General features: G+C 26.9%; 1 protein-coding gene across 3 annotated transcripts in view; it reads left to right on the top strand.

Annotated features, from left to right (window-relative positions):
- Nucleotides 1-14474, top strand: part of LOC142328128 (GTPase-activating Rap/Ran-GAP domain-like protein 3) — a 514058-nt gene that overhangs the window by 491508 nt on the left and 8076 nt on the right. For all 3 annotated transcript variants that reach the window (XM_075371663.1, XM_075371662.1, XM_075371661.1), the window contains 5 exons: nt 346-444; nt 2340-2515; nt 5668-5781; nt 7593-7836; nt 9067-9150. In XM_075371663.1, coding sequence (XP_075227778.1) covers nt 346-444; nt 2340-2515; nt 5668-5781; nt 7593-7836; nt 9067-9150 — 717 coding nt within the window. The remainder of the gene's footprint in view (nt 1-345; nt 445-2339; nt 2516-5667; nt 5782-7592; nt 7837-9066; nt 9151-14474) is intronic.

Here is a 14474-nt window from a genome sequence, read left to right as displayed (position 1 = left end):
GAACTGCTTCATGACAATGTTCAGCCAAATGTGAGTGTCACAACAATGTCAAATCATCCATTCAGCAATGGGTTATCTTCTCAGACAGCAGATTTCTATGAAACTAGAATGCAGAAGCTATACATAATGTACATGATACACATGTGCCTTAATTAAAAGTGGAATTTATATAAAATATTTGTAAATTAAGATCCATCCAGCTTTCAGGTGAACATTAATTTTTTCAAAAAATATTTACTCGTTATTTTTATATCAAACTATATTTATTTAAAAAAAACATGCCTCATATGTTTGCTTTCACCCAAATTTTTTTCTACCCCTACTTTTTACTATTTTTCATTTCAGATGGTATTTCACATCGTCAGATATTTGATAAAGCAATATTAGTCAAACAACTAAATGTTGTAGAAGCTCATGGAATTTTGCTTTTTCGTGCAGATAAAGGTAATGCTTTAATTTGTATATTTTATTTATTTTTAACAATTTTGCTAATTTTTAAGCATGAAGAAAATTCAAATTTTTTTTAATTTTATAACAAAAGATTAATATTTTCTCAAACCAAGAGAATAATCATTCTTTAATAAGATCTCTTTTTTGTTTTATGTTAACAAAAACTATCAATTTTAATTTCAATTTTTTTTATTTAATTAAATGATCTTATAAAATGGTTGATTTATTATCTTAAACTTTTAACATAACTGTTAAACGTAATAACTAATCTTAAACTTTATTTTAATTATTTTTATACTATTAATATTATTTTTAATGTATATACCATAACACAATAAAAACAAAGAAGATATTTTTACAAAAAGATTAATTCTTTATTTTTCAATGAATAAATTTTTTCAGAGATAAAAATTATGAGTTCTTTTACACTGAATTATTAAAAATTACTTGTCTCATGAAATTTAAAACAAAATTTTTAATGAAAGGATTTAACAAATCAGTCTTAAATTTTTTTTTTATTTCATAACACATTTTTAATAATTTCACATTATTTATAAAAATAACTGAAAATGAAGGAACTCTACAAATTTTTTTTACTGGAATTAAAAAAAAAGATAAGTTTTCATTTTCTTATAATTGACTGCTTAATTGGATTCATTGATTCAAATAATACTATTAAATTTTATTAAAAAACAGTGGGATTTCTAACAAAATGTATTAATTTTTTACTTATAGTTCTAGTGTAAAGGGAAAGTTGATAAATTGGACCAAAATTACAATAAAAGTATTTTTTTTAACTCACGTTTGATGAATTTCAAATAACATTTTGTTTTTAATTAGTAAAAAATGGTGTCATTTTTTCCCAACTGATATAATTTTCTATTTGGTTTTTTAAATCTTCTTATATCTTATGCTCTTATCCTATTGTAGGAAAATAAGATGACTTACAGTACTGTATGCATACAGTGGAATAAAGTATGTACTATAAGCTACATACAAGTATAAGTGTTTGTCAGTTTCTTTGTGGCTTCTCAAACTTATTTAAGGTATGGACAGTAAGTTCAATTTTTACTGTAATTGTGGGAAAATATCATTGTGACCTTTGTTTGTAACAGTTTGTGGTAGTTATCAGTATAATGATTACAAAAGGCATCATTTGTCAAAGACAGTTGTCTTTAAAATCTATCCTGTTTTGTTAATGTGATATTCATTTATCCTGACCTCATTTATCTTGAAATATTATTGACTAACGGCCTTATGTGTCAAACATGAAGATAATTTTTACCATGTTCTGAAACAATAAATATCCTATATAAGACGAAATATAACAAGACGAAATATAAAATATAAGACGATATAAGTGAAATTGAAGAGTGAAATGGCATTTTGTTTCCTTTCTTCAGTGTACCCAATTTATTATTTTGATTTAAGTTAATAAAATACGAATGTAAATCCAAATTTCTTGCATAAAAGAAACAGTAATTTTTATTATTCAAATGTTGAGTTAAGGAAAACAAAATATCCACTTATAAATAAATAAATTGTATAATTTCTTAACTGAAATAAACTCAATGAGATGGTACTCCAGTCCACTAAATAACAGTTATAATACAAAATACAAAGGATTAGAAACTACTAATGACAAAAACACCAGAAATATTTCTTTTTTATTTTATAGCTTGAACTAAGTGAAAGACAAAATCTTAAATCAGTTAAAAATATTAACTTTTTGTTAGTAAATATGTTTAAACAAAGTTTAACAATGAGCAAATAAATATTTACACTCTGTTTACATATTTCTACAGTTTATATAGTTCTGATGTAATTGTATAGGAATTTGTACAAATGAAGTAAAACAATTGTGTGATGAATATTTGTTTTATTCACAGGTAGAGATAGTAAGATCCATGTATTCAGGTTATCAGACTTTGAAGGTGACTCGAGTAGTGGGTCAACTGGAGAAAATGTGAAAAGCCGTCTAGATTTAAAAGAACACAGGCTCGAAAGAACCAGAGGATGTAGTATGTATGCTGTTAGTAGACCTGGTGGATCTCATTTAAGAATGGTGGGTTTATAAAAAAAGAAAAAGATATTAGTAGATACTTTATGAAGTCATTTTCTGAATTATTTTCAGAAGTTATTCTCTAAGCAATATTTCCTCACATTTATCAGACTCATTCGTTTGTTGGTATTTGTTTATTGATCATATGCTACCTCATTTTTTCATTTTTTTATATTTCATATATTTATTTACTTCAGCATTTTCAGGCTGACACTCAGTTGTAGTTCTTACCTTTCCTTTTTTTATAATGATAGATAAAGAAAGTTTTTAGCTTATGAAAAATGCCTAATTTGACAGAATTCAAATCCAGACCCTTCCACATGAAAAACAGAAAAGCTACCACTTCACCACTGAGGTTGGCAATAAAAAAAAAATATTTCTTGTAGAATCAAGTATCACTACCAACAAAAATTTGATTCTATGAGAATATATTAGCAGATGGCTGATCCAAAAAGGAAATTATATATATATATATATATATATATATATATATATATATATATTATATATAAAATAAGTAAAACAAAAATAAAATCTCCTGGGCTCCATTTCTTACTGGAAATTGATATCTCCAATAATACCAGATTATTTCTCTTAGAACTTTCTTGGTTTAATCAAGAGAACTACCACTCTATTTAGAATTAATTGGTCAGTACTAAATGTTTGGGTTCCAAGCTCTAGTAACGTTTAAAAAGAAAAGATATTTTTATTAAGCTTTATTGTAATGAAGAAAATGGTTTCTAAACTGCATAGGCCTTAACTGCATATTACTGTTTTTATAAATACACAGAGCTCTCTCTTTTCAAAGCCACACGTTTTATAAAACATTATTGTGCTTGTTAATCTTTTTTATAATCCTCATAGATGCTGATCCTTTCTATATCTTTTTCTACAAAATTAGAATGAGGTTTATTTATAACAGTTAATGATCTCCTCTGCCGACCTCCATGGCGCAAGTGGTAGCATCTCGCCCTTTCACCTGGAGGTCCTGGATGAAATCCTGGGTTTGCCATGAGTCCCAGGTTTGAATTTCAGTCAGACATGTCACTTTCACACACTACTTGTCATTCATCTCATCCTCTGAAGCAATACCTAACGGTGGTCCCAGAGGTTAAAAAAAATAAAAAGTTAATGATCTCCAGCTTTAAATTTGACCCTGTTTGCCCAATTTTAATTTCATTCACTTTCATTTAAACTGTGGTTAATATTACAGTCTCACAGTCCTCTGAACTGTTCCAGAAAATAATTCCCTTAATTACAGCACAGAATAAAGAACACCAGAATGAGTTCATACAGGCATTATTTTTTATTTTGTGCAATAATTTTAAAAATTCTGATAACAAACCGCAATATTTCACTTTTTAATTATAGGCAGATATTTTATTATGTTTCTTACAGAAATTTTATATTATAGTCATAAATCTTAAATAATTAACGAATCATGAAATTATCATGAGTTAATAATACATAATTTTGATAAGAATATTAGCTATTTGAGTCTGATTAATATTAAAAGACAATATTTAGAAAGAATTATCCAACAAAATTATAATAATAAATGAACAACTACTTTAAATTAACATTTTTATTCATATAATAAGTCATCTGTATGTGTGTTTTTATGTGCCTATATTTATGGGTGCAAGGGATTCAAAGAAAATGTACGAGTTTTCAGTACTCTAGGTTCAGTAGGTCTGATTATTAACATACCCACAAAGGTGAAACTGCATTTCATCCGTGAAAAACACTTGATCTAAAATGCCAATGTTGCCTCTAATGAAAGTCTTTTAATCATTGACAGTAGTGAACCTTTTTAGCATAATCACCATTAGAGATAGCTCATGGAAAACATGCATTTCAGCATTTTCCTCACTGCAGTGTGGGCTGAACCTAGTGAAAAGTTATTTTCCCGGCTTAGTCTCTGCAAAGATTTATAAGGAGATCTTGTAACTGCCGCTTTAATGTCCTGTACAATTTGTGTTGTTAAAACTGATCTATGTTGGGTACATGTCTAACACTAAAACCTGTTTCATAAAATTCTTTAACTAACTACTAAATAACACTTTTCAGTGATGCTTCCTTTTCAAATTCCTTCCTGAACGTTTGCTGACACAACATGATATTCTGTCTCTAAATAAGTTTTCATCATGAATTCAATTCTTCAGTAGTTAACCATATTTTAACCAACTACAAATGATTACACTACCTCGTTCAAAAGCCAGTGCTCAACGCAGACTGGTAAAATACTCAAATGTGCAAATTAATAAACAACCCTCCCCACTCCAGTTCCAGTCATATCAATATCTACATTATTTTATCCATCTTACAACAATATATGCATTTTAACAAAAATATGCATTTAGTGAAGGGGTTCTAAACCCCTTGGGTGAAGGGGCTCCAGTTCCAGTCATATCAATATCTACATTATTTTATCCATCTTACAACAATATATGCATTTTAACAAAAATATGCATTTAGTGAAGGGGTTCTAAACCCCTTGGGTGAAGGGGTTCTTTTACTATGTATATGTGTATAAAATCATGTTCATTGTGCATGACACTAAAATAAAAGATTAATTTTTACAAAACTTAGAGGATTAACCTCCAGTGTGATCCCGGAAAAAAATTAAAATATTTATTGAGAGGCCTGATCTCCTGTTGACAAAAAACAGGTTTTTTTGGCATTTATTCACTTATGTACTTTTAAAAAAATAAGATTAATAGAAAAATATGAAAAAAATAATTTAAAAAATTTATAGAAATTAAAGCACATAAAATGAGGCACAATCTTTCATAAAACATTAACTCCATTTTAAAATCTGGTTATTCCAAACTTTAGAACTTGGAATTAGGGTTGTATCCCCCTTTTCAGTAGAAAATGTTTTTATGATTTACTTGCTGGAAATGTTTCAAGAAAAAGGCTAGAAGGAAAGAATAAAAACAAATAAAATTAAAATTAATTTTATGTGAAACATTTCCAGAATTTTAACCAAGAATTCCTTTCTGAATAATTGATAACTGATACCTATAGAAATATCAATAATTCATTTGAAACAAAATAAATATATTAATATTATAAAGTAATGAATGTATATAATTGCTCTGCATAAATGATTGTAATAGTTATTTGTTTTTTTTTTTCATTTTAATCCACAGGTCGTAAGTTTAGGAAGAAAGTTGTTGATTATGCAATGGAGGCATTCAGCAGCATGGACAGCATGGTGTCCTGCTTCTGACACAGACACTGTTGATGGTTTTCAGTTTATAAGGGTATAGTTTACATTCTCAAGTATTCAATTTTATTTTTATATGTATCTTAAACAATTTTTAATTTACATCAATATTTTTTTTTTATCATCCTACTAATAAACAGGATTTATTTATTTCCTTGTTACATGAAATTCTCCAGTCTTTTCTGTTCATTCTAACTTCAAAGAAAGAAGTTCAGAAGAAAAAAGAAACAAGTTCAATTTTAAGTAAATTGTGTTAATCCTACCGTCTTTAAGTTAATGTTACTAATAATTCTTGAGTTGTAAACAACAAACTTCATTTTTTTTTTCAAAATATGCTCACCAATTTTCTTTACTAGTCTATTGTAAAGAAATAACATAAAAATTTGATAAACTTAAATTTATATTTTTATGATGTCCAAATTAAATTATACAACATCGAAAAAAAATAATGCAATTTTGAATATAGGTCTCCAGTTGAGATGCTGTTTTATTATATCTATTTAACACTTCATTTTTGTCTTTCTCCTTATCAATAATGGATAAAAATCTTTTCTTTTCTAGTAAATCAGTTAAAATCCTGTTACTTTGATATATAATTTAATTGCCATGTCTAATTAAAAGTACTGATCACAAAAGATAAAACGCAATGCATTTGCTGAAATTTATGTAATAGCTCTTGCTTGTTATGAATCAATATAATAAACAAATACAATTTTTTTAGAAATCGCAGAATTTATTAGGGTAATTTTGTAGATCCTTCTGAAATCTTTTGCTAGCCATAACTTAAAAATAAACCACACTATGTTTATTGTGTATTCCATGGATGTACTGGTCCCAGAACACCATTCCAGTACTGTTTTTTTGTTGAATTAAAAAACTGTCCTTTCACATAAAACTTGTTCTAACTTAAAGCCAATAAAAATATAACTTAAATACCAGATCACATGAAAATGGATCTTGCTCTTGGATATCCGTAGGCAAACAGTGACAAAATAAGTCATTAAAAATCTAATTAAAAAATAAAAAAAACAGTTAAAACTCTTGACATGAAAAAGACAAGTTTTGCTTCTTATCAATGTAAACATCGAAATGAATTTGCATTTTTCATAACAGTGACATTTAGTCAGCCGCTTTTGACTGTGGACTATATTCCTACGATCTGCTACAATACAAAATTAAATGTTTCAGTACTGGAAAATTTACAAGAGCAACCCTGGTATACTCCCAAAACAACTGTTATGTCTTAGATCATTATGGCTGAACCCCCTGGAAGTTACTGTCTTTATTCTTTTCACTGAGGGGTACAATTACTAAATATTTGATTATTAAAAAATAAATTTTTTGCTTTAAAGACAAAGGATTCTTTTATTAACTCAAAAAGACAAAAAAAGGTTTTGTAGTACTTATGTTATATTTATTATGTACTAGTACTTTCATAACATATTCTTAATTTTGTCATACAGATTTTAGGATTGTGTATATCTTTTTAATAGTTAATTCACTGCATATGTTTGAAGCATCTGCATGTGCATTCAATGTGAAAATTTGTTAGTTATGAAAAAATCCTACCCCTCCTGGCATTTGAACCTGGGATCTTCCTGATAAAAGGCTGAGACACCATCACCCTCCATATTGATCAGCGTTTTATTATTAGTACAGTAATAATTGATGTTTTTAATAAATAGATTAAAAACATAAAAAAAAAAATTTAAATTTTTTTTTTTATTTATACAGGGAGATAAGTTTTAACATGTGTAAGTTGCAAATTGAAGTTCTATAATGACAAATCTTAATTAAGTATAAAGTGATCCACTGTTGTAATATCAAATTGTTGGAATTTCATTTCAGGAGATTCAAGTGTGTGAGCAACCGTCCTTGATAACGCTCGTAGACTCTTCATTAGCTGGATCTGCTGGCGGATCAGCTGATAATATGGTTTGCGTTGGATATAGACATCAGTTTGATTTAGTAAATGAAAGAACTGGAGAAGTAAGTCATCTTTTCTCTGTACAAGATGGCACAAAAGCTCATTTAGTTGCAGCTGTTGATCTTTATGAAGATGAAGAGCCTGAACTTTTATTATGCTACAATAGTAAGTTAAAAAATTTAATTAACAGACGTTAATTAAAATAAAAATGAATTTAATATTAGAGTTTTGTAATGCTATAATATAATGATTAGTTATGTTCTAAAATTACAAATTTTTGTTTGAAACATGGTTGAAGTTTAAAATAAAACTTGAAAAATGAACAATTATTCAAAATGAACAATTATTTGCATTATTTATAATTTACATCTAGTGTCTGTTCATTAATTATATATTGTTTTCATCATATTTTGTGGGTTTATAATTTAATTTTTTCTCAGATGTGATCTTGGTTTTATATACTATGTTTTTAATTTGGATGCTTTGACAGTTGCCTTTATTTGTATATCATGTTTTTACGAGGTGATTTGTGATACTTGATTTTGTTCTTTGTATTGCACTTGTATGAATGAGTAAATCCCATTTCTAATATAAACAACATATTAACAAACATAACAAAGATTGAATATATTATTCAATCTTATAGCTAAGAGGTTTCCTATCCTTTTTAAGGCAAGTGCCATTAACAACATTCCCATAAAATATGCAGAAAATTAATTTTCTTAAAAATCCTTCAGAAGAAAAATTCTATTAATCTGTTAATATATCTTATTAATCTCTTCTATTTAATATATAATAATTTTAAATTGAATTTCAATTAAAAGATCATATTACTCACAACTTTGAGAATTTTTTAATACTCATATATGTAATTATTTTATATAACAATTTTACAGAATTTTTTTAAGATAAGGTACTTAAAAACTTAGTATAGTCTTACAAAAAACCCAGATTTAACATTTTCTTTTAAGAAATACTAATAGTTTTCTGTACATTTTTTAATTTTATACTATTAGCCATTATTATATTCGTATTTTATAAAATATCAAAATGTAAACACAATAAATTATATGTACCTGAAATTACATACAAAATAATAAACTGTTATTAGAACAATAATTTTATTTTTAATATTTAGTGTATTTTTATCAAATATTTAGTGAAATCTCTTGTATTGAATCAACTAGTTTTTTTTTTTTTTTTTATCATGATTATAAATAATTAAAAGCAGGATGAATATTTTATCTGTTTTGATATTTACATTAAAATAAAATTCTTAAAGGTCATTCATAAGATGTGCAATTACCTCTTTTAATTTTTTATTTCATTATATCTTAATACTTACTTTTTATTATTACTTTATTTTAAAATAGTTCAATAAATTCTGTTTTACAGATACCTGCCATTTTCAGAAAATATCTGAAACAAAACCGACCACAGAATTTGATTTTCGCTGGAATTCTATACCTTCTTCTATTGGTAAATTTGAAACATTTTTTATTATTTTTAAAATATAAATTATTTTTCTAAATATTTTGTATGAGTAAATTTGCATTTTTCATTATAATTTTATCTTCTTCATTCGTTTTCTATGTATTTTCTATAAGAGATAACAGTTTCTTCAATAAAATTATAATACACCAGTCTGCCCTGGTTTTCAAGCAGTAGTAAATTCATATTTGTTAAAAAATCATTAGGTGACAAATTTATCTCATTGATAAGTTATTTATCATTGAACAATAGATGTTAGTACACTATAGCGATGAATTAAAATGTCACACCACTGACAAATTAAAAAGAAAATAAACTAAAATTTTTAAAAAATAAAATAAATTGAGCTATTTTAGGTTAGAAGTTCAGTATAAAATAAGGATTTAGTCCTGTAAAAATAGTGTATCCCCTTGACGAAATATATAATGAATATGAATATTATATTCTTACTAATAAATAGATGTCAAAATCTTTTAGTTTGTTTATACATTTCACTTGAAATAAAATAATAATTTGTATTCAATACTTCATTTATGGTTATTTAGTGCTTTTAAATAACTCAGAGTTAAAGAGTGTAGTACATAGGCGTAGCCAGGATTTTCTCCCGGGGGAACAAAAATAAGATAATGTTTTTTGTTAAAAAATGGTTTGATTTGAACATTTGAAAATGCTAAAAGTAATTAGTTGCAGTGCTATTTGAACTTATCTGAATCTTATTTCAGCACTAGCCTACAAGAATTCTTTAAAGTTGGGAATCAGGTGTTTTTCTTCTTTTTCCAACTTCTGAAATTTATCAACTTCTTTCATAAACTCATACACACTATTTATAGTTAGCCGGCCCTACCGTTTTATTAATTTTTTTTTTTTTTTGTGGTAGACTTAAGTTCACTCATAATTATAAACACTAAAAATACACAACCAATTATAAAATGTGATTATTTTTTCAATCAAAACTCGAATAGAAAGAAACAGAATTGCAGAAATGGTCTTACAGGATCAGTAAAGACAGAACTAGTTAATTGGATTATACTGAATCATTCAATAATGTAAGCTTATGGGTAATATTTATTTTTACATTTTTTTGGCTCCATTTCAAAACTATGAGCACATAGCAAACAATACAGCAATATTGTTTCTTGACATGATTCTAAAAAGGTGGCTCATTTCCTGAGTTATAATTCTTAGCTTGTCCATGTTTTTTTTTTTCATTAAATAAAATCACGGTAGATTATAAACTATGATTATAGATGTCAGAAAATTATAATTTTTGTTAATTTGTTGCATAGCATTTGTCTGAAAATTATAATACTTATTGAGAATAAATCTACATTTTTATAACATTTAAAAACAGTACCATAACATTTCTTTTTATGGCAAATTACTTAATAATTTATAAAGTATAAACAGCAGAATTAGAAAATATTTAAAAGTAATCCTATGCAGTAATATGAAAAAATAAGTTGTATTTATAAGCAAGCTTTGCTTCTGCACATGAAAACTAAACTGAATGTTTTCAGTTTGGAAAACAACCACTGTATTAGCCATCGTAGTCCAAGCTTCAAGATTCATTGGGGCAGCTTGTAGTTAAAAACAAAATAAAAAACATATGTTTTCAAATACAGCCTCATAAAAGGCATAATTCTTAAAAAGCATCCTTTTGCTTTGTAGGCATTATGAACTAACATTTAATTATAGTGACGTAGCAAATAAACTAAGCAAGTAATCTAAAGAAGGTTTTTCCAAAATATTATGTTTATTAGAAAACCAAAATTATCTAAACTATAAAAATTTTCTTCAATGAGTTTTTACCTAAACAAGTGCTAAACAAGTTTAGAAACTTGTTTAGCACTTGTTTGCATTTTTTGTCATGGATAATTTTAATAAATAAGTTTTTTTTTTTTAAACAATCTCTTTGCCCTCCAAAATGTTCTTTTATTTATAGCTTGTTACATGTTATTTATTTTATTTTATTAGCAAGGTATAATTATAGTTTATTAGTAAGTTTAGTAACATATAAATAACACTGGTCAATATAAAATTTGGAACTGAAAAGGGAGTAGGTGTTCTATGTAGTATTTTATATTCTGAATATGCATTCCAAAACAACCCATCACATGATGTTCTTAAGTTATAACCCCATAAATTTATTTGTTCTATCATTTGTGGAACAAACAATGCAAATAAGTTAGTATGTCTGTATGTAGTTGAATGATGTCATTTCATACCAAGCCAGACATGTCAGTGAGTCAAGTAATTAGTAATTCAATGTAATGAAATTCTTTTCATTTTAAGTTCAGGTCTTGATATGACTTACTGTTTTCTTTAGTTGTGGTAGTAGTTTTATCATACACATATTATAAAGATTGTTTCATAAGTGATGCCATATAATTTAGTGAAAGATTTTTATGGCAGAAAAATGTTTAATATTGTTTTATTGAATATCAAGATTTGTTAAGTTGTGTGTGCACGCGCATATGTATATATATATATATATATATATGTGTGTGTGTGTGTGTGTGTGTGTGTGTGTGTGTGTGTATTTCACACTTTGTTTTATTGTACTCCATGGTGAAACAATTTATGAAGTATTTTAAGTAATAAAGTATTTATAAATTAAATCTTAATTATTTTTATAATTAAGTATTTCTGTAATATTTCAGTTTACTTTCATTTATTAAAACATTACGATTTTACAATGAATAGAAATCAGGCTTGTAAAAATTTTCAAAATTTTTTTTGTTAAGTTTGTGGAGAATTCACCACGAAAATTCAACGAAAACCAGTATTGAATCTGCTGAAAACTACTTACAAACATTATTTTGACTGTCCCTTGGGAAATCAAGATAAATCCTTGGCTCCACATGTAGCATGCATCAAGTTCTACATTAAACTAACCTAATGGTTAAAAGGGAAAAAAAGAACATTTGCCTTTTGGCATACCTAAGATTTGGTGAGAACCTACTAACCATTATGATGACTGCTAGTTTTGCTTAACAAATGCTACTGGTTTCAATTCTAGCAATAAAAGCAGTATTGCATACTGAACTGTTTGTTCACCTATGGTGTTGATTTACTGATTCCAATCACTCCAAATTCTTGGAAAGAAATTTTTGATTCCTCAGAAGGCTCAACCGATGAATTCTCAACTTCAATAAATATTAATTACATCCCCAGAAGAATCAAATACTGAGCTTCACCTCATCACACAAGCAGAACCGAATGACCTAATTTGTGACTTGTATTTGTTGAAACAACATGCAGAACTCCTAGGTTCACGTCTTAAAGAATTGAATTTATTAAACAATTTTTTAAATTTCACTATATAAAAATCAAAACTAAAATTTACTGAAGTACTTTAATTTTTTCCTGCATGATGTAATGGGGCTAATGTCTGAATTGGACATTTAATATGTTATTCATGATTGGTGTTTATTTATAGTCTCATCAAACAGAAGGTTTAAAGTAGTGTTGTTGCATAACTCGAATAAGTTTTCTTCTATACAGGTAACTCATATAGGAATGAAAAAACATATGAAAATATTTAAAAAAATTTAAAAGCTATTAAGTGATGAACATTCATGGTGGATTATTGCTGATCTGAAAATGGGCTTCTTCTCGGTCTTCAGAGTGGCTTAACAAGATGTATGTGTTTCTTGTGTTTTTGGGATAGTCAAGCTACAGATAAACATTACACAGTTAAAAGACTGGCAAAAAAGAAATCAGTTTACTTCAGGAAAGGAAAATGTTTTCAATATTCCCCTTGTTGAAGCAGATCGTACTGGCACCTCTACACGTAAAATGAGGACTGATGAAGAATTTTGTAAAAGCATTAAATAAAGATGGTGATGGTTTTAAATATTTAGCTGAAGGTTTTCCACAATTAAGGGAAGCCAAATTAAAAGAGGAAATATTCATTGGGCCACAAATAAGAAAATTAATTTGTGACAATTTGACAGCATACTGAATCCTAAATAACTAGCAGCATGGAAGTCATTCAAAGATGTCGTTACTAGTTTTCTTGGAAACAAAAATGCTGAAAACCATCATCAGCTTATAAATGAATTCTTAGTGAACTACAAAAATTTAGTCTGCAGAATGTCATTGAAAATTCATTTTTTACATTCTCATTTGGCTTTTTCCCTTTAAACTTGGATGACATCAGCGATGAACAAGGAGAAAGGTTCTACCAAGATATATTGCAGATGCAACAACATTATCAAGGCAGATGGAATGAATCTATTATGAGTGGCTACTGATGGATGATAAAAAGAGAAGATGTCACTGAACAGAAAAAGAAAATAAAAAAAATAAATTAAGATAAACTAAGTGTCTGCAAAATAAAGGTAAGAATTTTAATTGTAATTATTTTTATATTCTGTTATTTTAGAAGTTTCTCAATATTTTAATGGTTCATAACTAAAATTCTGAGGGTGATGAAGAAAAACTGATTTCATCTTAAGATTCAGCATAAAAAATACATTTTAATTTATCTACTTTTATCTCGGTTTCAAATCATTTCTTTTTTTACCTATGTTATTGATGATTGAACAGGTGATTTCTTTTCCATACTCACATATATATATATATATATATACATATATATATATATATATATATATATATATGTGTGTGTGTGTGTGTGTGTGTGTGTGTGTGTGTGTGTGTATTAATATTTATAACTAACTACCTTAGTACTGCACATCACTGGCAAGTTAAATGTTTCCAGTATATTTTTAAAAATGTTGAATTTTTTTTTATAAAATTTTACCTGAAGAAGCTATTATTATGAAAAAAATATCAAATTATTAAGTAACTATTTTAAATCAAGTTATAATTCATAGCAGATGGATTGATTTATAGCAGATAAAGTAATAAAACAAAATGAATGCTCCAAAACAGCTAAATGATTTCCTACCATTAACTGTTTAAAGAAGAATCAATCTATTTTTTAGAAGGAACATATAGGTGTCAGTTATTATAGAAACTGAACAGATATTAAACTCCTCTTCTCTGCACTTCAACAGTCAGAAATGCCAAACTTTTCTGCTGTTAGCAGAATGTAAACTCCTTATGTAGATAGATAATATGAGTTAGCAAGTTGACTGCTTAAACTGTTTAAGAGATTAATATTGTCCTGCTTTTTTTGATTACTATAAAAGTTTTTTCTAATTAGAAATCCAATTTGAATGATATTTTAAGGTTATCTATTTAATTAAACACAGATTTGAATAGAAAGCTAATATTATTTTTAAAATCATATGAGTTACTTGTAAGCTTGTAACTTTTACGGACAAGTCACAATCAGTTTAAAA

Source organism: Lycorma delicatula, chromosome 7 (genome assembly GCF_047948215.1).
Source record: "Lycorma delicatula isolate Av1 chromosome 7, ASM4794821v1, whole genome shotgun sequence".
Classification (NCBI taxonomy): Eukaryota; Metazoa; Arthropoda; class Insecta; order Hemiptera; family Fulgoridae; genus Lycorma; species Lycorma delicatula.
Note: the sequence above shows the minus strand (reverse complement) of the source record. Positions and strands in the feature narration are given on the sequence as shown.